The 20,687-nt window shown below is 61.3% G+C and overlaps 1 protein-coding gene across 8 annotated transcripts in view; it reads right to left on the bottom strand.

Moving 5' to 3' along the window:
- PLXNB1 (plexin B1) overlaps positions 1-20,380 on the bottom strand; it is a 30,496-nt gene extending 10,116 nt beyond the window's left edge. For 3 of the 8 annotated variants that reach the window (XM_079934973.1, XM_079934971.1, XM_079934968.1), the window contains exons 1-27: positions 20,180-20,380; positions 15,597-15,649; positions 13,423-14,535; positions 12,513-12,695; positions 12,110-12,238; positions 11,883-11,983; positions 11,455-11,587; positions 11,034-11,190; positions 10,620-10,728; positions 10,435-10,543; positions 9,012-10,019; positions 8,698-8,820; positions 8,312-8,405; positions 8,054-8,226; positions 7,757-7,908; positions 5,866-5,971; positions 5,553-5,689; positions 5,066-5,242; positions 4,668-4,839; positions 4,237-4,479; positions 3,391-3,567; positions 3,165-3,313; positions 2,259-2,673; positions 1,944-2,122; positions 1,725-1,791; positions 1,363-1,509; positions 276-444 (exon numbers count right to left, since the gene is read on the bottom strand). In XM_079934973.1, the coding sequence (XP_079791099.1) occupies positions 276-444; positions 1,363-1,509; positions 1,725-1,791; positions 1,944-2,122; positions 2,259-2,673; positions 3,165-3,313; positions 3,391-3,567; positions 4,237-4,479; positions 4,668-4,839; positions 5,066-5,242; positions 5,553-5,689; positions 5,866-5,971; positions 7,757-7,908; positions 8,054-8,226; positions 8,312-8,405; positions 8,698-8,820; positions 9,012-10,019; positions 10,435-10,543; positions 10,620-10,728; positions 11,034-11,190; positions 11,455-11,587; positions 11,883-11,983; positions 12,110-12,238; positions 12,513-12,695; positions 13,423-14,529 (5,716 nt within the window). In that variant the 5' untranslated portion in view covers positions 14,530-14,535; positions 15,597-15,649; positions 20,180-20,380. Of the gene's footprint in view, positions 1-275; positions 445-1,362; positions 1,510-1,724; positions 1,792-1,943; positions 2,123-2,258; positions 2,674-3,164; positions 3,314-3,390; positions 3,568-4,236; positions 4,480-4,667; positions 4,840-5,065; positions 5,243-5,552; positions 5,690-5,865; positions 5,972-7,756; positions 7,909-8,053; positions 8,227-8,311; positions 8,406-8,697; positions 8,821-9,011; positions 10,020-10,434; positions 10,544-10,619; positions 10,729-11,033; positions 11,191-11,454; positions 11,588-11,882; positions 11,984-12,109; positions 12,239-12,512; positions 12,696-13,422; positions 14,536-15,596; positions 15,891-19,409; positions 19,688-20,179 lie in introns of those variants that run through there. The other 5 variants (XM_079934975.1, XM_079934974.1, XM_079934972.1 and 2 more) reach the window with 4 other exon arrangements.
- Positions 20,381-20,687: the final 307 nt, after the last annotated feature.

Raw genomic sequence — 20,687 nt, forward strand, 5'->3', positions numbered from 1 at the left:
CAAGGACAAGGTGGGCTTGGTCCAGGGCTTTCAGAATACCCTCCCTGCACTGGAACCTGTCCCCTCTTCTACAAGGACACTGGCCCCTCCATCGGGGCAACCTCACCCAACTTCTCTGAAGTCCAGAAACAGGGGCCCCTCACCAGGTGACAGGTCGTCCCTGTAGAGGTGTTCCAGAGCCCACCTCCCCTGGGTGATAAGCTGACCCCGTAGAGCTGGTTTAAGGCCAGCCTAGCCCTGAGGGTCCCCAGACCACCCTTCCCCTCTGCCCTCACCGACGTCCAAGGTGCGGGGGTCTGGCCGCTGGGCAAGAGGCACTCCTTTATAAAGCTGGTCCAACATCTTTTCCTTGGCCTGGGAGATGGTGTCACAGTCCAGGACCTTCACAGGCACGCCCTGGGCTTCTCCCGCTCCAGGCCCCACAGCCAGTAGTGCATTCAAGGTCTATGCACGATACATGGGAGCAGTCAGGGCTCATGCCACATGTGGGATGACCAAGATGCAAGGCCAAGGCCAGGGACAACCCATAAGGAAGCCACTGCCTCTGACCTCCAGGCACCAAACAATCACTCCTTGTCTCTTCACCCGCCTGCCTCCCCAGGGACAGCAGCTCCCTCCACTCTGTGGCCCCAGCACCTGGCACAGAGCACTAATGTCTGCCGGGTGAATGGCAGAAAAAATGGGAGAGCACAAGTCCCTCTGAACTCTGATCCTCAGGCTCCCGGCGCAGACAGGCTGAGGCACCTGAGGAAGCCCGCATAAGAAGTGGGGTCTCCACTAGCCAGAGGAGCAGGCCTGGCGGAGCCTGAATGGGATTTTCCCAAAGGACCTCCACGTGGGCCACGAAGAGGAAAGTTTCCCAGAGGGAAACAATGGGCAGGTCTGCCAGGGTGACTCCCAGCTTGGTGGGCACAACCATGCCCCTGGCAGGATGCTAAGACCATGATCAGGCAGACACTCAGGCCCTGACACAGCAAGGACCCGGACGAGCCCCGGGCAGGGTTGGCTGCTCCCTAGACTCTGGATGTGGCCACACTGACCCCACCCCAAACCTGGGGAACCTCTGAGGTCCTATCTTCAAGATCTGGCCCTCAAGCCTCTATCCTGCAGCCAGCTGGAGGTTAGGCTGGCTCAAACCAGATGCAGACACCCACACAATCATACGTGGTCACCCTCCTCACCTTCATGGGAGACTGACTCACCAGCAGGTTCTCTCTCTCCCCCCCTCCCTCCCCCCTCTCCCCCCCTCCCTCCCCCTCCCCCCTCTCCCCCCCTCCCTCCCCCCTCTCCCCCCCTCCCTCCCCCCTCTCCCCCCCTCCCTCCCCCCTCTCCCCCCCTCCCTCCCCCCTCTCCCCCCCTCACCAGGGGACGGTACTCCACGTCCTCTCGGAGCAGGCGGTTGTCATTCAGGGTGTATTTGGCTTTGCCAGTCACGCTGTCTACCGGCCCCTTGTCCACTTGATGCTTAATTCCACGGAAAAGCATGTACAGAGGCTCCCCTACCGAGTCCTGGGAGAGTGGCGGGCAGTTAGGACACCCGGGGCAGGGGACAAGCATGGGATGGAGGTGCTGGGGGAGGGGACAGGACGCTGGCCGCAGAAGGCTTAAGGTGGCTGAGGACATACTGGGCAGGGGTGCCCAAGCTGTGCTGGGACAAGAAGCTGTGTGGTTCAGAGTCCTGACTCTCCCTGGAGGGGAGCCCCACCCACCTCTGCCTCACTCACCCTCACGAAAGTGTAGAGGCAGATAGACATCCAGTTGGTGAGCAGCTTCTCCACCACGGTCTCTGTCCTGGGATGACAGGAAAGAGCGGGCAGAGTCAGCAGGTGGGGACCCAGGGCTTTCTATTCTTCAGACCCCAGGCCCCAGAGGGCCTGACTCAGGTCTTGGCTCCAGCTGTCCACAGCCACCTGGCCCCCGTAGCGTCTTACGGGCATACAGACCTGCGCAGCATCAGCTTGGGGTTCTTGGCCACGTACTGGGCCACCAGGTCACTGAGCAGGGTGCGCAGGATGTCAGTGAAGTACTCAAGCTTCCCGTGCAGTGCCACGGTGAGCAGAGATGCCACGTAGGCGCGGTCCCGAGCTGAGAAGGTGCGCTGGCTCTCCAGGGTGTGGATGAACTGGCGCCAGGGAGAGGGGATGGGTGGGTGTGGAGGGCAGATTCAGAAACGGAGGGACTGAGAAGGGATGGGGCTGGAGGGTAGGGGGACCCCCTCCCCACCCCTGGAGGGCCCAGATAGGGGGTGGGGCCGGCACCTTGATGAGGAAGAGCTTGCTGTTAAGCAGGTTGGAGAGCTGCCCCAGCCCTTGTTCCACAGTGGGTCGCCTGCTCTCAGGCACGCCCAAGTCCCGGTGCAAGGGTGACTCCTGGTGCCCAGGGAAGAAGACCCTCTCGGCATACACCTTGTAGTCGAGGAAGGGGATGCCGCTGCCCAGAAGGTCACTGGTAAGATCAGTCATCTCGGTCATAAGGTCTGTTGAGCAGAAGCAGCCAGGTTTGGGCGCAGATCCCAAGGTGATGGGAGCAGGCTTGGGCAGAGCCCTGGAGCGTGGGGTCCTCGCAGCCTCACCTGTGAACTCCTTCTTGCAGCGGTCCCGCACGCTGCTCTCCAGATTCTCCAGCTGGATCTGCACCTTCTTATAGTCCCTCAGAGCCTGCTTGCTCTTCCTCCTGCTCAGCACCAAGGTCAGGGCAGGGAAGGCCAGAGGAGGCCCGAGCCCTTGCTGGGTCCCACCGGGCCCAGGCCTGCCCAGGCCAGCACAGTCTAACCCTGCCATGCCCAGCCAAGCCAGGGCCTAGTCAATAATTCAGCCTGTCCCATCCCAGGCAAGTCACACCCACCCACGACTCATCTAGCCCAGCCTAGCCCAGGGATCAGCAAACTATAACACGGCCAAATCTGGCCCCTGGCCTGTTTTTGTAAATAAAGATTTGTTGGAACACAGCCATGCTCATGTGTTTATATGTTGTCCGTGGCTGCCGCTGGGCTATAATAGCGGAGCTGAGTCACTGCCACCCAGACAGCCTGGCCCACAAAGCCCGAAATAGTTACTCTCCTGCCCTTTATAGGAAGTGTTTGCCTATCCCTGGTCTAGTCTACCCCGTCCCACTCCAGCCACACCTACTACCTGCCCAACCCAGCCACATCTGGCTGCACCCACCTGTACATGAGGACAATGATGATGACACCCAGAGCCAGAAGAGAGGTGCCCACCCCCAAGCCCACCTGGGCTGCCATGGGGAAAGCCACAGGGCTCTCGCCATCGTACTGCACGTGGCCCAAGGAGAAGCGTAGGTTCCCCATCTGCACCTGCACAGGGAGCCACATGTGAGCAAGAGGTCAGCGCACGCCCGATGCCTGCCCCGGCCCAGAGCCTGCCCACTGACCGTGAACTCAGGCAAAGCATCAGGCACCTCCCGGAGGGCATGGTGCCGGGGTAGGGGCTGCTCCACGGGGGGCTCGCAGTACAGGTGGTGCCGGGTCAGCGTCTTCACCATGCAGGGGCCGTCCCCTATCATGGCCACCACCTCCTCCTTGGACATTGCAAGGTCCAGATTCTCCCCCTGGAACATGGGGTCACGATTGATCATTCAGAACTCTTCCTTGAGGGGAGGAGCTGATGGCCACTCAGATCCTATCTCCCCAAATGTGAGACGGATGGTCCTGAGACCCACCCCCAGGAGCAGGGCTGATGGTGCCTCAGCACCTCTTGTCCTGCACATGGGGTGACAGCCCCATGGATGTTTCCCAAGCTGCCCCCTGATCCTTTTCTGCCCCTCCCGATCCTTCTTCCTTGAGTCTTAACTTCTCCGGAGCTAAAAATCTGGAGAATATAAAGCTGTCCCCAGATCCTACGCAGTGACCTTACAAAGCAGAGCCCCTGCTACTGCGTGTGTCAGTACACACGCCAAGTATGTGTCCACATGAGACAGCCTGCCAAATGGGCACCAGCCCAGGCGCCTATTGTGTACCTCGCCGCCACTGCGTGTGCCAAACTATTTACATATCGTTATTCAGACACCTGCCATAGGGTATGTCAGGACCCAGACCACAGGACCTAAGCCCCGGCCAGGTGTGTCTGGCTAGGCACCCCGCCGCCAGCCCCCTCAGCACTCGCCATGTCCATCCACTGGCCCTTACTTTGCAGTCATGCCCCCTGTGCCACACACAGCAGTACCATCCGGCAAAGTGAAGGGTCTTGGGGCCCTGCCAGATCCCACTAGGAGCAGTACCTCCACAGAGAGCACACTCCCAGGCTTGTGCCGGAATGGTGCGGTGGGGTCCTCGGGGTTGAGCGGCTGCAGAGTGGGGTCGGCCTCATAGGAGAAGGGTGTGGGGTTCAGTGTTGCAAAGTCAAAGACCAGGTTTTCAAGGATGAATTCCACACGGACCCAGGGGTCCTCAGGCAGGCCTGGGAGGGCCGGCGTGCGGCACGTGATGAGCTGGGAGGAGTTCACGTGGCAAGGCTCCTCAAACTAGGGCAGAGGGAGGGAGGACAGGGAGGGCCTGCTGAGGGTGCACAAGGGGGGCGTCCAGCAAAGATGGGGACATAGCCTCCACTGGTACCCGCCACCCACAGCTGTCTAGGGGTGGGGGAGGGATGAGGGGCAAGGTGGGCGATGGCTAGCCCAGTGCAGGCAGGGGATGCCCTTGGGGCTCCTACGTGCAGGCCGCCACAGGAGGCTCCGGGGGAGCACGCCGTCTCTGGGATCACGCGGTGCCTCCACCCAAGCCCCTGGCCTGGTCCTGGCGCTCTCGTGGCCACAGTCACTCGGATTCTTGGTGTCTGCACCACGTCCAAATTCTGGCCACGGACCCATATCTCACGTCCTCCACTGAAAACACAGCCCATGAGCCACTTATGGCTTATGTGAACAAGGCTTTAAAGCACAGCCCAGTCCCTGATGGTAGGTCAGCTCCAACCCAAAGCCCCACGGCCCCTCTCCCCACCAGCAGCATAGGAGTCGAAGCCCCCCACATAGAGCCCTACAAACCCCCATATACTGGAGCTGCAAAGACCTCCCAATCGCATGCCATGCAGCCATGCCCTCGGCCCAGCACCTGAGGAAGCTCTTGGCGGGGCCAGCAGAGGTGACATTGGGATCTGATGTGTACTCGAACTGGCTGTGATGAAGCCTCCGCTCGGCAGCCCCAAACCACACAGCCACGGGGAGTGTGGCAGGCGTGGGGTGTGGGCTGGTCTCACACCGCAGTTGCTCCGCCTGCTGCTCCAGCAGCCTGAGAAGGGAGGGAGAAGTGGCAGGCAGGCCCGACTGGGCCAGAGGGGCACAGGAAGGGGAAAGGGGTGATTCCAGGACACGGGACCCACTCGGGCCACAGCTCACTTCCCCCTTCAGTGCTGATTGCAGTCTCCACAAGTGACCCTGGAGGCTGCACTCCCAAGAAAGCCCCAGCTTCGAGAGGGGCTGGCCACTTTTTGATGGAGCAGACTTGGCCCTCTCCCCATTTCTGCTCTCCCTAGTATCCCACCCCTCCATCTTCTCCCCGGAGCTCAAGGATTTTTGCAGAATGAGGAAGCGTCCCTCACAGGTGACAAGGCTGGTCTCCAACTACCACTCGGATGTCCTCCAGCCGCCCGGTCAGAAGCTTGGAGCCATGCAGGGTGAGGTTGGTGCCCCCGGCTCTGGGGCCTCGGGCCGGGAAGATGGAATGCACCTTTGGGTCCTGTGGGAAGGGGACAGGGAGAAACAGACAGGCATCAGGCCAAGAACAGGGAGGCAGGGGGAGCAGACAAGGAGGCCCTGGGGTGGGGAGCCCCAGGGAGGCGAACCAATGGGCTGGGAGGAGCCACCTAAGGGGGTGGCCCATGGGTAGCTGGTGGGGACTCAACAGTCAGGCACCTGGTAGGCAAAGTCATGCTCTGAGACGCCGCGTCCTCTTCCTGGCACCTCCACCGTCACAGCGCCTGCCACCTCCTCCCCGCTGGCCCCAGTGATACACACAAGGCTGTGGGCACAGGGCAAGCTGGGGTGCTGGGCCACACTAAGGGCCCTTCAAACTGACCCGGCCGCCCCCTCCCTGCCCCACTACATCACGTGTTCTCCCTGGCTCCCAAGATTGACAGAGATCCTCTTGCTTTGGAAGGAATTCCTTAATGACTCACCAGGAGGCTTTGGCCTCTGAGAATTAATATCTGTGGTTCAATCATTCAAGTCCACTCCCAGAGGCCCCTGACAAGGAGAATTTCTCTCTCTGTGGGGCACCAGCCCTGGTAAGGCTGGTGGCAGGGGTGGGTTGCTGAGCTAATGAGTGGGCCTAACCGGCCACCATCACCGTGGGCACAGCACCAGTTACAAGGTGGTGGAAACTTGATTTCCTCATGAAAAAACGTTCCCGAAAGCCTCTAGTCAGGTCTGGGGATGGACGTGAAGGGAAAGTGAGCAATCTAAGAAATGCTGGTTCTTAGCCAGGAAACAGAAGCTTGGGGCAAATTAATCTCCAGAATGTGAAGCCTGCAGTGGTTCGACTCTTTGTGACATTGTCACGGTCACTGCAAACACCCCGAGAAAACAGAACAAGCGAAGTGTGAACTACCCGGGAGAGGCTTCAGCTGGAATGTATTTTAATCACTTTATAAATCGGTTCAGAAAATACTTTAGTCTCACGGTTCTAGAATCATTAACACTCACCTAAAGTTCTCAGTCATAATACATTCAGGGGGAAACAACATGCTCTAGCAGAGTCTTGTTGAAAATAAGACTGCAGGGTACTTGCCTGGTGGTGCAGTGGTTAAGAATCCGCCTGCCAATGCCGGGGACATGGGTTCAAGCCCTCGTCCGGGAAGATCCCACATGCCACAGAGCAACTAAGCCTGTACTGAGCCTGCACTCTAGAGCCCGCATGCCACAACTACTGAAGCCCACGCGCCTAGAGCCCAAGCTCCACAACAAGAGAAGCCACCGCAATGAGAAGCCCGCGCACCGCAACAAAGAGTAGCCCCCGCTCGCCGCAACTAGAGAAAGCCTGCACGTAGCAATAAAGACCCAACACAGCCAAAAATAAATAAATAAATACATTTTTTAAAAGAAAGAAAATAAGACTGTGGGACCCCAACACGGGCCTACAGATCCAGACCTCTGCAGGAAGTGGAGGGAGGTGGTCTAAGGACCTGCTCTGGGGGGTTTTGAACCAACTCTCCAGGTAACCCTGACATTCGGCAGGTTGGAGACCTGCTGCTTGTGGATGTCTCCTTCGCTGTGTTCTGCGTGTGCACATTTGGGACCCTGCAACTGCCAGCCTTGTAAGCCACAAGCCCTGGGAAAGTGGGAGGGGTCCCAGGGACTGGACAGAGGGGCCTGACACTCAGCAGGTGTGTCATAAGTCTATCCCCATGAGGAGCCTGCCCAGGGCAGTGCTTGGGGAAGAAGGGCCAGCAGGTGGGAAGGTCAGCCGCAGAGCACAGCTGTCTGGGATCCAAGGAGCCTGCTACCACAACTATGCCCGTGGTCACTTGGAAAGCCGGGTGAGCACACCTAGGCAGCGCCAGGAAGCAGAGCCGCCTGTCAGCTCTGAGCAGTGACTAGACCCAGGCCAGAAACCTGCAGGTCTGTGCACAAAGCCAAGGCCTTGATAGTAACCCCAGCCCTGAGACACTGTGATCAGAACCAAGGAAAGGGGGAGGGGGAGGGGGAGGGGGAGGGCAGACGAGTAGTGGGTGGATGGCCCTAAGCAGGAAAGCCAGCTGTGAAGCCCGCGAGGTGCCCCCTGCTCCTGTCAGTCCAGCCCACTCACCTGCTGGACACCTCGTACTCCTGAGCGTCCACAGCACAGGGCACTCCAGCCACCCTGACCGTGTCCTGCACGTCCTGCACGTGTTGGCCCAGGTTGGAGCCCCTGATGGTGACACGGGTGCCTCCGTCTACAGGCCCAGTCAGTGGCTCCACCTGTTCCAGGACAAGGATGGCTCACCTCCACGCACCTGTTGACCTTTGGCAGCCTGGAGAGACAGCCCCAGCCTCCCACCTTTTGGGACACTAAACCCATAGCACCCCGAACCCCTTGAAGGGATGCTCCAGCATTTCAACACACCGAGTGGATGAGGGGTGCTGGGCACTGGGTGACCACAGCCTCAGCCTCGCCACAGGCCTCCTGGGCCACGCAGCGTGGATGCTTCCCCTTGCACCACACACAGCCGTACTGGGGCATGGCAGTTTGGCAGCGGCTGCAGTCCTCGTGTCCCACGGAACAATCATACAGCACCACTGGGGGCGGAGAGACGAACGTGAGAGGCAGGCCAGGAAGAGCCCTGTTGCCACCAGCCAGTCCCAGCAGCCCCGGGTCACTCACCGTGCAGCCCATCCACACTGTCCACACGCAGATGGCCAGCCCGACGCAGAAACAGCCCCACGCGGAGCTCTGGCTGTAGAGCCTCATAGCTGAGCTGGAGAAATGGGAGTGGGGTCAGAGCCCAGGGTTAGGGGAGGCGTCAGGCCTGGGGAGACGGTGGTCAGAGAAAGGACCAAAATGACTCATGGGAACACAAAGCCAGAGGCCAGAGCTGGGATACAGGACCCCATGGGGCACAAGGTCAGAGGTCAGAGCTGGGGTACTAGGACTCCCTCGGGGTCACTCAGTCAGAGAATGGGCTGGGATGAGTGCGGTGCAGCCAGCTAAGCTTGGTAGCCAGCCTGTGGCTAGTGCGCCCTTGCCCACCCAGGACTCGGGATCTGTACCTGGTGCTGCTGGCAGGTGACATGGCACCGGGTATCTGGAGGCAGCTCGCATTCGACCCGGGCCTCAACCACCACCTCGTGGCCCTCCAGCTCCATCACACACTCATGGTCGCCTGGGCTGTCCTGGGGACAGAGGACACAGCTACGGGGGCAGCTTCAGAAGCCAGGCCTGGTGAGCCCCACAGGGCCCCAGCACAGTCCCCGGGTTGGGACTGAGACCTGAGGCCGTGCCCTCCCCTGCTCCCCAGGACTCGCGCATAGTTTGCCAACAGCCAAGGAGGCCACAGCAACAGCTGCAAAGAGGACACACTCACCTGGAAGAGGCGCAGGTTCCTGCCCAGCAGTCGCACTTCTCGCTGCACGTGGACCGGCATCAGGCTGGAGCCCTGCACACTCTCCACACAAGGGCAGGAGCCTGCCCCCAAGGTCATCTCCTCCTGCAGGCACCAAGCGCCAGGCAGTCTATGGAGCCCACCTGCCGCCTCATCCCTTTCCCAGGCACAACCCCGGGGCCAGGCCAGCGTGAGGCAGCGGACGCCCCCCTCCCCTCCATCCTTCCCCTGCAGAATCGCAAGGTGGCCAAGAGGCTGCATCTGTCCCGATCCCCTCCCCTGAGGCCTCCTTCCTGGGCCGGGTCTCACCAGCTCCCAGAGCCCAGGGGTGTCGTACTGGTAGTCAAGGCTGGACAGGAGGATGAGGGGGGCGGGAGGGCCCTCGTGCTCAGCAGAGTCTCCATCACCTGAGAGGAGGGTGGAAGTGGAGAAGGCGGGCGTGTCACCCCCTGTCCACTCATCCGCCTCGGGCAGCTCGCCGCCTTCTCTCATGAGCCAGTCCAGAGCAGGCTTCGTGGAGCCAGCGGCCCCTGGGAAAGTGGTGGCGGGAGCCGTGCTGGGGGGCTGGTCCAGGGGTACCGCAGAAGGGAGAGCCTCGGGGCCAGGCTCTGCAAGGGCGGGGGGCAGTGCTGCTGCATCTGAGGGCGATGGGTGGGAGGCCAAGAGGTCCTCGGCGGTGGCCATGGGTCCGAAGGCTGTAGGGGCAGGGACAGCGGTTCCAGGCCTCTGGCGGGGGCTGGGAGGAGGAGGGGCCTCGTGGAGAGGTGAGCCCGTGGAAGCCGAGGCAGGTGTGGGGCCGGGACCTGCCCACGGCCCCCGGGGGCTGAGCAGGGAAGGCCTGGCCCCGGGGGGGACATCCAAGGCTGTGGCTGTGGAAGGAGTGTCCACAGGAAGGGCGTCAGGAGTCAGGGCGACCGTGGCCCTGGGGGCTGTGGGTGGGAAGGAGGTGGGTGCGTCTCTTGCAGGAGGGGCTGGGGAGAGGGGCGGGCTCTGAAGGGGGAGGCAGAGAAAGACAGGAAGGGCCACTCAGCAGGCAGGTGCGGGAGCGGGCAGCAGGCAGGCAAAGGGTGTGTTAAGAGAAAAGGAGACCAAGGAAAAGAGAAACAAAAACAGCCCATTAATTCTCCAGAGGGGAAGGGGAGGGCGCGCTCTAGGGGCGTCTATGGCATCTGTGCCAAGGTGGGGCACGAGGCCAGACCTCCCCTCCTCTCAGCTACAAACGTCCTCTCCCGAAACAGGTGGGACGTTGACAGCCGTCCTCCAGTGAGTCCGTCACACACAGCAGCTCAGGTGCTCACGACAGAGCACCCGGGGCAGGCAGACACACAGACCCCAGGCCATGAGAGAAACCCTCACAATGGGGAGCCCGAACCCCCCCTGGGGCCCGGTCAGGAGTTGGGCTCACCTGTCGGCTGACCACCATGGGCCCAGCATCACATAAGGCCTTGTGCGTGCACAGGTGCTGCCAGACGCACCAGTTACACCCCCAGAGGCTTCTCACGCAGGCCTGGCACCTGCACAGAGCACAGCCATGGGGTGCGGATCGCCACAGGGCAGCCCAGGGGCTGGGGGTCGGGGTGAGGAACTCACTGTGCAGACGGGCGGAGCAAGGTGACGGCCATGCAGTCATAGAAGGAGAGGGAAGCCTCGGCAATCACGACGGTGCCAAACCTGAGCTCCAGGCTCACGGAGACGTGGTCTGCAGAGGGAGGAGCGAGCTGGGCTGAGGAGCAGGAAGGGGCACTCAGACCCCGAGCTGACGTCCCAGACCACACAGGGTGGGTTTAGCACTCTGACCAGGAAGGGGTGCCCAGGGTCGGGAACACAGTCCACAGGGTAGAAAACAGGGACTTTAGGGATTGGGGACCAGAGGGGACCTCAGAGAAAGGCATCGTTGCAGGACCCTTTGCCTGGATTCACACCTCATCCTGATCACACCCCTTGGAGCAAGATGGGAGGAGAGCGGGGCTCCCAGGCCCCGGGCTGGCTCCTTCTCTCACCCACCAGCTTCTCTCGGCAGCTCTGGAGCCTCACTAGGGTCTGGGGAGGGGCACATCACACCAGAACTGGTCAGCAGGGCAGGACTCTGGTATTCCCCAAAGTGGCAGGAATAAGACTCCCCTGGCCACAGGGGTGGCAGATCGGGTACCGACAAGAAAACCTGCGAAGAGAGGCCAGGACATGCTGTTGGAGCCACTGGGCTACAGATCAGGGCTCCGTTTACAGGCTTCCAATGTGGGCAGGCACCAGCGGCCACCAGCCCCCAGTGACCACAAATACCCTCCAGCCTGGGTTAGTAACAGATGGAGAAAGCGGAGCCCCAAGAGAAGCGACTTGGGCAAGGCCATGTGGTACTTAAAATTCAAGGTTGTAACCCATCACCAGAGCTCCCCCCGGCCAGGGCTCCGCCTGCTCTGGTCTTCACCTCCCTCCTCTCCTCACGGCTGATGTTAGCAGGACTCAAGGTTGCCACTTGCAGACAGCCCACCTCAGGCTGGAAGCTCCACAGCCACCGCTCTAAGCCCTGGCCCCGAGAGCACTCGGAATGGCGACTGCACCTGGGCAAGAATGACCAGTGTCCACCTGTGACCCTCACGGGGCCACTGGCAGTTCATGGGGCAGGGACACCTACAATCCTACGGACCTGGGCAGGATCCTCAAGTGGGCCACGACAGGCCTGGCAAGTCAGGGTGGAGGATAGGGGTGAGAGTAGGGCGTTGGGGCATCCAGGGGTCAAGGGTTGAGAGTCAAGGGCCAAGGACCAGAAACCCTGGACAGGGCAGGAGAATTGAGGGCATGAGGCTGGGGTTGGGGTGGGGCTGGGGAAGGGGCCAGGGTCGGGGGAGCGCTGACCTGCCGAGGAGCACACACCACCCACAGTACGGGTCCCTGTGAGCCAGGCAAGATGCACAGTCCAGGTGCTGAGCACAGGAGGCCACAGGAACCTTGAGAAGCTACAGCAGCAAAGAGGACTTGAGGTCAACAATCCAAGCACCAGTGGCTCTCCACATATGGGCCCCCAGCTCCCCCGAGGCCCCTCCCCGCAGTCATGCCCTCCCTGGCTGGCGCGTGGCACTCACCGTGCTCTGGGTCATGACGTACAGGTGCTCGAAGGCCCCATCAAAGATGAGGTCTCTGCTCACCGCAGACCCCTGCTGGATGATCCGTGTGGAGTACGGGTGGCCATCACTCCCTGGGCCCAAGTAGACCTGAGATCAGAGACCACAAGATCTGAGGCCCAAGGCCCTCCCCTCTCGCCCCAATAAAATAATTTACAGAATTTCCTCCTAGAGAGTACAGGTCACACCACCCGTCCCCAGAAAGAGGAACACAGGTCATCTCTCCCAGCCAGGGCCAGGGACACATCACATATCTCACATCGCAGCCCCAGGGGTCTCAGGCGTAGCTCTGCCCAGCCTGGGTCCCCAGCAGCCTGTCGCCTCCAGATCCTGGGGCAGGGCCCAGTACCTCCTGTGGACTCACCTTATGCAGCTGCCCTTGACTGTCACCCAGGAAAGCAACGGTGTGTCCATCTTCCACAGTGATCGCCACGGCTGTTAGCTGAACCCCTGGCCACTCCAGAACTGGCGTGGCTTCCAGGGGGACACGGCTGGCCATGGGGCTGGGCGTGTGGTCTGAGCCACAAGGGTAAGCATCCAGGGTGTCCTGCAGGCAGCAAGAAGCACAAATAAGGCCCTCCCTGGATAACGTCCACTGGCCCCTCCTCCCTGGACAACCCCACCCCTTCTCACCATCTCTGCCAGCTCTTGGCTCTCCCACAGCTGCGTTCTTAGCCTTGCCTCAGTGGCTTACCTCCACAGTCTGCAGCGGCTCCGACCCCCTCTTTTGATCCCCACATGCCTGGGGCCCCACTTTCTCCCATCCCTGGCCTGGGAGCTGCTTCCCCCAGTTCATGTACTCAGCCTTCTCCTGGACCACTTTTCCAAAGCCTCTCCAGCTTGCATCCTCCTCTCCAGGTCTACTAACCTGGGTCTCCTCCCACCTCTCACTGACTCAGTCCCCCGGTATGTGGCTTCTACCCTTTTCATCCATCCTGAGACTAGAGCCAAACAAGTCTCAACCTCACCTGCCTCTCTCGCTCAAGAACCTAAAACAATAGATTCCATCCCCTCTACATTCTGGGTCCCTGCCCCATTCCCAAGAACCTCAAATGCCCTTTCAGTCCACCTACACAAATGCCATCCCTTCAGCGCCTGGTCCAAACCCACCCCTGCACAGCTGGCTCTCTGTCTCCCTGAATGCCACTCTTACCATAAGGTACCCATCCATCACCCAGACACAAAGGAATCACTTAACATCCATTGACCTGATCAGTAAATGCCTGGCCAGTGGCCTCAGAGACAGGGAAGGGCTGGGCGGTGCCAGGACTCACCACGGGCAGCTGAGCACAGTCGGAATTGACATCATACTCAATGTAGGCCACCTCCGCCCCATCCTCAGCGCGGCCCTCCCGAGTGTAGCAGGCATCACGTGTGCGATTAGCAAGGCGATCCACCTCATCCAGAGGGAAGGCACAGAGGGCAGAGGCTCCAGATGCCCCGGCAGCTGCCAACGGGGGCCGGCCCACAGTGGGGGGAGCGGCCGAGGAGAAGGCTGCAAAGAGCACCTCCCCCCGGGCCACCTCCGCGGACATGGCGACAGCCGCAGCCTGGATCAGCCCATAGCGGCTCCCCTGACAGGCCAGAGGCAACTCCACGTAGGAGTAGTAGTGCTGGTCCCGGAGGCACACACGGGACACATAGGCACGGAAAGCTCGAGACTGAGCTTGCAGGTCCCGCCGGAGAAACAGGAAGTAGGCACTGGCCCCGCGTGCAAAGGCGCTCACAAAGTGGTGGCTGTACTCGGAGAGGCGGCCCACAGCTAGCTTGGCCGTCTCCTCGTAAGAGAAGGCAGCCTGGGGGTCCAGCGGCCTTAAGGCGCGGGTAGTGATGGGAGGGATGCCTCCCCCCACACCCCTGCTGGTGTAGCCCCGCCCCACAAAGAGGAGGGGCTCCCCAGCCAAGCCCTGGGCCACCAGTCCCACCGTGGTGACGGCAGGGTCGTTGGCAGCCACATACTGGGTGTCCCCAGGTCGCTCTGGCCGCAGCAACAGCTGCCCGAGCTGCCCCAGGCGCCGCTGTTCACAGACCCCCTGGTGCACACTGCCACACACCACCAGGGCCCCAGGGCTCACCAGGAGCAGCTGGTTTGGGTTGTTGGTGGGCTGGGCCTGAGGGCACTCATCAGGTGCCACAGGTGGCAGACAGTCCCTGCTGTCTAGCACAGGGCCAGTGGACACAGTGGCCTCCAGCTGCAGTTCAGGGCTCAGCTGGAACAGGAAGTTGGTGGCTCCTAGGTAGAGGGTGCCTGAGGTGGGATCCCGCGCCAGGTGCTGCAGATGCGTACCATTGGGAGTGAAAGCAGTCGGTGGAGGGGGCTGGAGGGTGAGGACCCACCCGGCCCAGAGTGCCTGGAGAAGAGCTGGGCCGAGGGCAGGCATGGTCACCTGGTAGGGAGAGAGGTTGAGCGGGGCTCATGTGGCCGCGTGAGCACCGTGGGACCACTGGTGAGGAGTAGGACTGTGATGCTGCCAAGACGCCCCTCCTAACTCAGGGAGGGGGGAGCAGGGAGGACCAGGCTGAGATGGCACTGTGGTTAGGATGACCCCAGGACCACACACTAGCAAGGGGTCAGGAGACATTTTCCTGGAAACTTCAACGCTGCCCATTCTCTGTAAGCACTACTCTCTCAGGAGACCTGCACCCCACACCCCTCACCCTGCCCTGCCCTATGTCATAACAGGGTCCAAGAGTAAGAGGCTAAAGGGGCAGAGACATGGGAAACATCCCATTCCCAGGGACGAGGGCCTGGAAGGGGCAGGAGGGCAAGGGATGGGAAGAAGGGACCCAGAACCCCAAAGAGAGAAAGGCACCCTCTGCATGGATGTCAGTTTCCTGGGCAGAAAAAGGGAGGGCAAGGTCTCATGGGCCACCTGCATGTTAGAGTAGGGTAAGAATTGGATGAAGGGCCTTTCAGGCTAGGAATCCAGAAGGGTAATAACCACAGAACCAAAGGGCCAGAGAGATGAGGGGGGTTAAGGCTGCCAGGGAGGGCTTCCCTGGTGGCTCAGTGGTTAAGAATCCGCCTGCCAATGCAGGGGACGCGGGTTCGAGCCCTGGTCCGGGAAGACCCCACAGGCCGCAGAGCAACTAAGCCCGTGCGCCATAACTACTGAGCCTGCGCTCTAGAGCCCGCAAGCCACAACTACTGAGCCCACATGCCACAACTACTGAAGCCCGCGTGCCTAGAGCCCGTGCTCCGCAACAAGAGAAGCAACTGCAGTGAGAAGGCTGCGCGCCGCAACAAAGAGTAGCCCCTGCTCTCTGCAACTAGAGAAAGCCCGCGCACAGCAACGAAGACCAAACACAGCCAAAATAAATAATTTTTTTAAAAAAAAGGCTGCCAGGGATAGGGCCTAAAAGGCTAGCTAGACCCCACCTTGGAGAGCCCTCAGCAGAGGTGGGAGTCACACTGCTCCCAGACACCTAGGTGTGAGGTCAGGCTCACCTGGCAAGGCCAGCTGGATCAGGAGACAACAGCATGCCCCGTGTGAGAGTCACCTAGCCAGGGAGAAAGCAGAGCATGAAGCTGGGGGTTGGGCTGCAGGCATTTGGGCTCCCCACCATGGAGGCAGCACAAAGGTACCTCTCCCGGCTGCCCAGTCTGCTGGTGGAGCTGGGCCCAGCCTGGCCCTCGGCCACCAAACACATTCCACAGGGACGCCTCCTCAGAGCCTACAGAGGGGGAGGGCAGCAGAACCAAGCACCCTCAGGGCCTGGGAAAGGGCAGCTAGGAAGGAGCTGCGCGGCTGGCAGGGCCCAGTCAGGCCCCCACTTTAGTCCTGTGCCCCCTGCAGCCCGTTCTCGGCACTCTCCCATCCTCATCCTCTGCCCAAACTCTCCCCTATCAGGGTACCCTGGTACATACCCTCCACACAGGCCCGGGGCTAGCCTAGGCCCAAACCACCACCAGCACATAAGCAGACACATGCTCGCACACACCAAGAAGCATACATACCACCCACCCTGGATGCACACACCTACACACAAACACATGGGCACGAGCACACACACAGATGCATGCACATACTGCCTGTGCATAGCGCACGGAGACACATGCCCAGAAATACAGGCAAACGTCCCACACAGACACGCTACCCACCTGCACTTAGACACCTGCACAAAGACACGTCCACAGAGACAAACTTTTTACACAAAGAAACATGCACTCCACACAGGCACATCACATGCACCCACCCACCCAAGACATACACACCACCACCCACTTTCAGACCCCACACACACAGACTCACGCACACTTCCCTGGTTTGAGCCCTAAGTCCTAGAGGGCTGCAGAAGCCAGGCCATCTCTTGCTATCTCCTCTCCTGCAGGGCAGGGCAGAGCAGAGCAGGGCTGGAGGGTGGGGGGCAGGGGGGATTGTCCTAAAGGAAGTCACCATACTAGATGTGCCCCACATCCCCAGGACCTTCGCAGACCTTGAGTGCCTGCTCTCCTCACAGACCCATCCTTGCAGGCTCCACCTGAAGCCAGGTGACACCAGCCACCTTTCCCAGACCTGGATGGTCTCCAGCCAGGAGCACCAAGATTGGTAAAGCACAGAGGACAGGGCATGCATCCCAAGCTGAGACACTTCCCCTACTTGCCTGTGCCCAGGCGGCATGGCCCAGCCCCTCCCACCACCCAGCTGCCAGTCTGCCTGTTCACTCTGTTCCCAGAGCTTCCCAGGGTCCAGGTTGGCTCCTTCCAGCCAAGGCTCCCGGCAGGGTGCTCCTGAGGCTGGCCCAGAGTGAGCAGGGCTGGGCGTAGGCTTGGAGGAGGGTCCAGCAGCCCGGTGGAAGCAGAGTACTGTGGCCACGGCCTGGCTGGGCAGTGCTCCCAAAATAGCTTGGGGGTTTCCATTTTTAGTGTGCAGAGAACAGGGCAGCTCTATGGGAGCAGGAACAAGGCAGCCTCTGTTTGCCACTGAGGGGGTAGGAGGAGGGGGCCGGCAGGGAGAGTCGTGAACCCGGCGAGAAGCCCAGGACTGTGGCAAGGCCAGGCTTCCCAGGAACCCCCCACCTTGTTTCCAAGGGATGGGGGGAGAAAGTTTCTTCCTCTGGGAAGACAGGGTCTGCCTGAGGATGGGCAGAGGCCATCTCCCATGCTCAGCCACTGCTCAGTCCCTCCTACCACCTCCCGCCTAGGGATGTGCCTTGGGCAGAGGGTCTGACCCAGCATTCGCTTACAAACATTTGCTCAGCGCCTACTTCAAGCCAAAGTTCTCCAGCCCTCAAAGGGCAGCAACCAGGACAATCCCTAAATGTAAAATCCCAGCTGGGTCGAGTGGCCCACAGGAAGCGGATGGGCAGGATCAGAACAGCTCCTGGCAAGGCCACATAGGATACTGGAGACCGACTCACGCTGGGAAAAGTGTCAGGCTTCTTCAATCACTGCCACAGGGCCGAGCAACCCTCGCCCTTCCCCACATACCATGGGTAGGAGGAGGACAAAAAGAAGAAGGACACATATTTCACTTAACCTCTGCCACCAGCCATAGAGCAGCTCCCAGCCCCTCCAGCTTACCCCCTCCCACCTCAGGGGAACTTCAAGCGATGTATCGGAGTACATCCCTCCTTCCAGAGTCTTTGGGGCACCCCAGGGGCTGGAGTATAAAGGTCAAGCCCTCCAGTCCACATGCTCTCCTGTGCGATCCATGCCAGTGCTCCCCCGCACATGCTCTTCGTTCCTGCCAGCCTGAACTGCAGGCTGTTTCACACTCCTCCGTGCCCACTCCCTCTCTATCCCATTAACTCTGGTGCCCAACCATCACCTCCCAGGGAAGCCTTCCCTGTCCCCCCATGCTCCTGAGGAGCCCACTACACATGGCCAGTGGACATCCCCAGCCACCACCCTCGTGTATATTGCAGCTCTGCCTTGGGCTCTCTAAGCTTCAGGTTTCCTATCTGGAGAATGGGAGGCGGGGCTGTTCTGACCATTAAACATGATATGGTGTGTGCCTGGCATTAGAGGCACCCACCAAGGCCACTCTTCTCCTTGTTCCACACTCCTTAAAACTCCTTAAAGGCAGTTCCTTGAAACTCCTTAAAGGCAGGGAATGTGACTTTTGATTCAGAGGCTCCAGTAACCAGGACAAACGTTAGCACAGAGCAGGTGCTCCTTACATGTTGAAAGAACCCTCATTTCACAGCCAAGAAAACCCAGCCAACAGGGGAGATATGGAACCCACAATCCTCTCCAAGCCACCTGGCTTCTTGAAGGATGACACAGGGTCAGCCCCACTTTTATTAATGACGAGGCCAGAGCAGGCTGAAAAGGCTGGTTTGGAGCTGGGCCTCAGGTCCCCAACTTACACAGCTAGGATCTCTTGCCCATTCCCCAGATCTCAAACCCCAGCCAGAGTCACAGCCAAAGCCTAGCTCTTCTAGGCCCACCTTTCTCTGGACCGCTTCAGCAGGGCCCAAGGCTGCCTAACTTCTGTCTGCAAAGAGCAAGCACCTCTCCCCGCCCTCCTGGGGCTGTCCTCACCAACCAAGAGGGCTTATAAACTCTGCCCTTCAAACTGGGAGAGGGTTCATATCCCAGCCCTCATTTACCGAGTCGCGGGGATTAGAGTGGGAAACCGGCCTTTCCTTTCTGCCCTCGCTCTGCTCCCAGGGTCCACCCAAGAGAAGTTACTAATTGACAGCGCAAGAGTGCACAGTGCTTACCCTGTTGTTTGTGTCGAGGTGGGGTGGGGGTGGGGGTGAGGGTCCACCATTTACCGGTGAGGACTCAAGGAGTGCTCATCAGTCACCCACCGTCAGTATATATACGGCGGATGGGGGGCTGGGGCTTCCCCTCTGGGGGTGCGTGGCAGGGGGATCACAGGCTGCCTTTTGTCAGTTGCGCCGAGCGCAGCCTGGAAGGGCTGTTACTACGTAGGGGAAGCCTCGACCTCCCCGTCGACTTTTCCCCGACCCTCCTCCCTCCTGCCCGACCAGAGCAAGGACCCCACCAGTGGTCCTGGGAGGGCGGGGAAGAGGCCGGCCGGTCCCGGGCTGAGGCGGCTGCGGCGGCGTTGGCGAGGAGGGGGCGCGGAGGAGCAGCTCCACCTCCTCTGTCTCCCAATCGCGTTACAGGCGGAGCCGCCAGAGTTTCCCTTCGCGCGGAGTAGTATGGTCCCAACTCTCAGGACCGAAGCCGACCACCATTCACACGGGCTGCCCAGGCCCGGCGGCATCGAAGCTCCAGGCCCTTCCATCCCGGGGATGCGCCGCCTCGCCCCGGTCCCACCGCCCCGGCCCCGGGCCCCGCACTCACCACCCGGCCGGGCCCCGCAGGACTAGCACACCGAGGCGGGCGCCGGCCGTTCCGGGCTCGAGATCTGCGCGCGCGGCGGCGGCGGCGGCGGCGACGGCGGCGGCCTTCCCCCCCCCCCCGCCCCCCGCCGGAGGTGGGTCTGGCGGAGCCGCAGCTGTTACCCGGAGACCGAGGGGCGGAAAACTGCGGCCGCTGCCCGCCCCTCCCGCCGCGGCGCTGCCACCGCTGGGAACAAAGGAGACAAAGCCGCGTCGGCCGGGCCCGGCTCCGCTCCTTCCCCCCCCTCGCCCGCCGGGCCGCCCTCCCCCCGCCCGCCGCCCAGGCCAGGCCGGAAGCAGCCGGGAGAGCCAGGCGCGCGGCCCCAAGCCGCCCGGGACCCCGCATTCCAGCCCGCCCGGCTCTGCACTTGCCGAGGGCGGGGGACTACACCCCTCCTTCGCGGGGGCGGGGGGGGCGGGGGGGGGCGGGCTGCACCACGGCGGTAGCCAGGGCAACGCGGACGGCGGCGGGAGGAGGGTGAGGAGCGGGAGCCCCAAGGACCAGCTGCCCCACCCCGCCCAGTCCCGCCGGGCCTCACCTGCGTGCCGCGCTGGAACCGGAATTGGGAGGCCTTGGGGATGGGAGGTGCCGGACTGGGGGTCGCGCTCTGCACCGCGCCCCGGCCTCTGCCTACCTGCCTGCCAGCGCCGGGTGGGACCCACGCCCCTCACCTGCCCCGCCTGTTCGCTAACCACCACCCCCGCTGTGCGGCGCCGCGAGCTCCCTCTTACCTGTCCAATACCTGGTTCCTGTGGTCGTCCTCCTCCAACTTGAACTCCTAGGCGCCTTGTTTCTCCCCACCGCACCAGGTCTGCCCACCGGCTCTACTCCCAGGACTCCCAAACAGCCGGCGTCTCCTTCCGGCCCCCACCTCTGGCTGTGCGGGAAGAGCGCAGGCTGTGGGGTTGGGCCTGGGCTTGCGCCATCACTAAGCCAAGTAACCTGACCCCTGCCCCCCAAACACACACGCCTATTTGCTGACCGCCAAGTGGAGGTGATACCACACCTAGCCCGGCTGTTAAAGGAGGGCACACCGCTGCAAAAGTGCACAAGCAAGGGCACATTTCCTTCCAGACCTGTACCTGGGCCCGCCCCAAGCTAAGAAGCCTTGGGCAAGTCTGGACTCCCTCACCTGCAAATACTTGGGCCTTCCAAAGGAGGTACACTTGGGTTCTCTCCTGAGGCCCAGGTGTGCCCTCTGCTGGGCCCTCCATACCTTGCCCTGCCCACTGCAAAAAC

Source organism: Stenella coeruleoalba, assembly GCF_951394435.1.
Source record: "Stenella coeruleoalba genome assembly, chromosome: 10".
Lineage (NCBI taxonomy): Eukaryota > Metazoa > Chordata > Mammalia > Artiodactyla > Delphinidae > Stenella > Stenella coeruleoalba.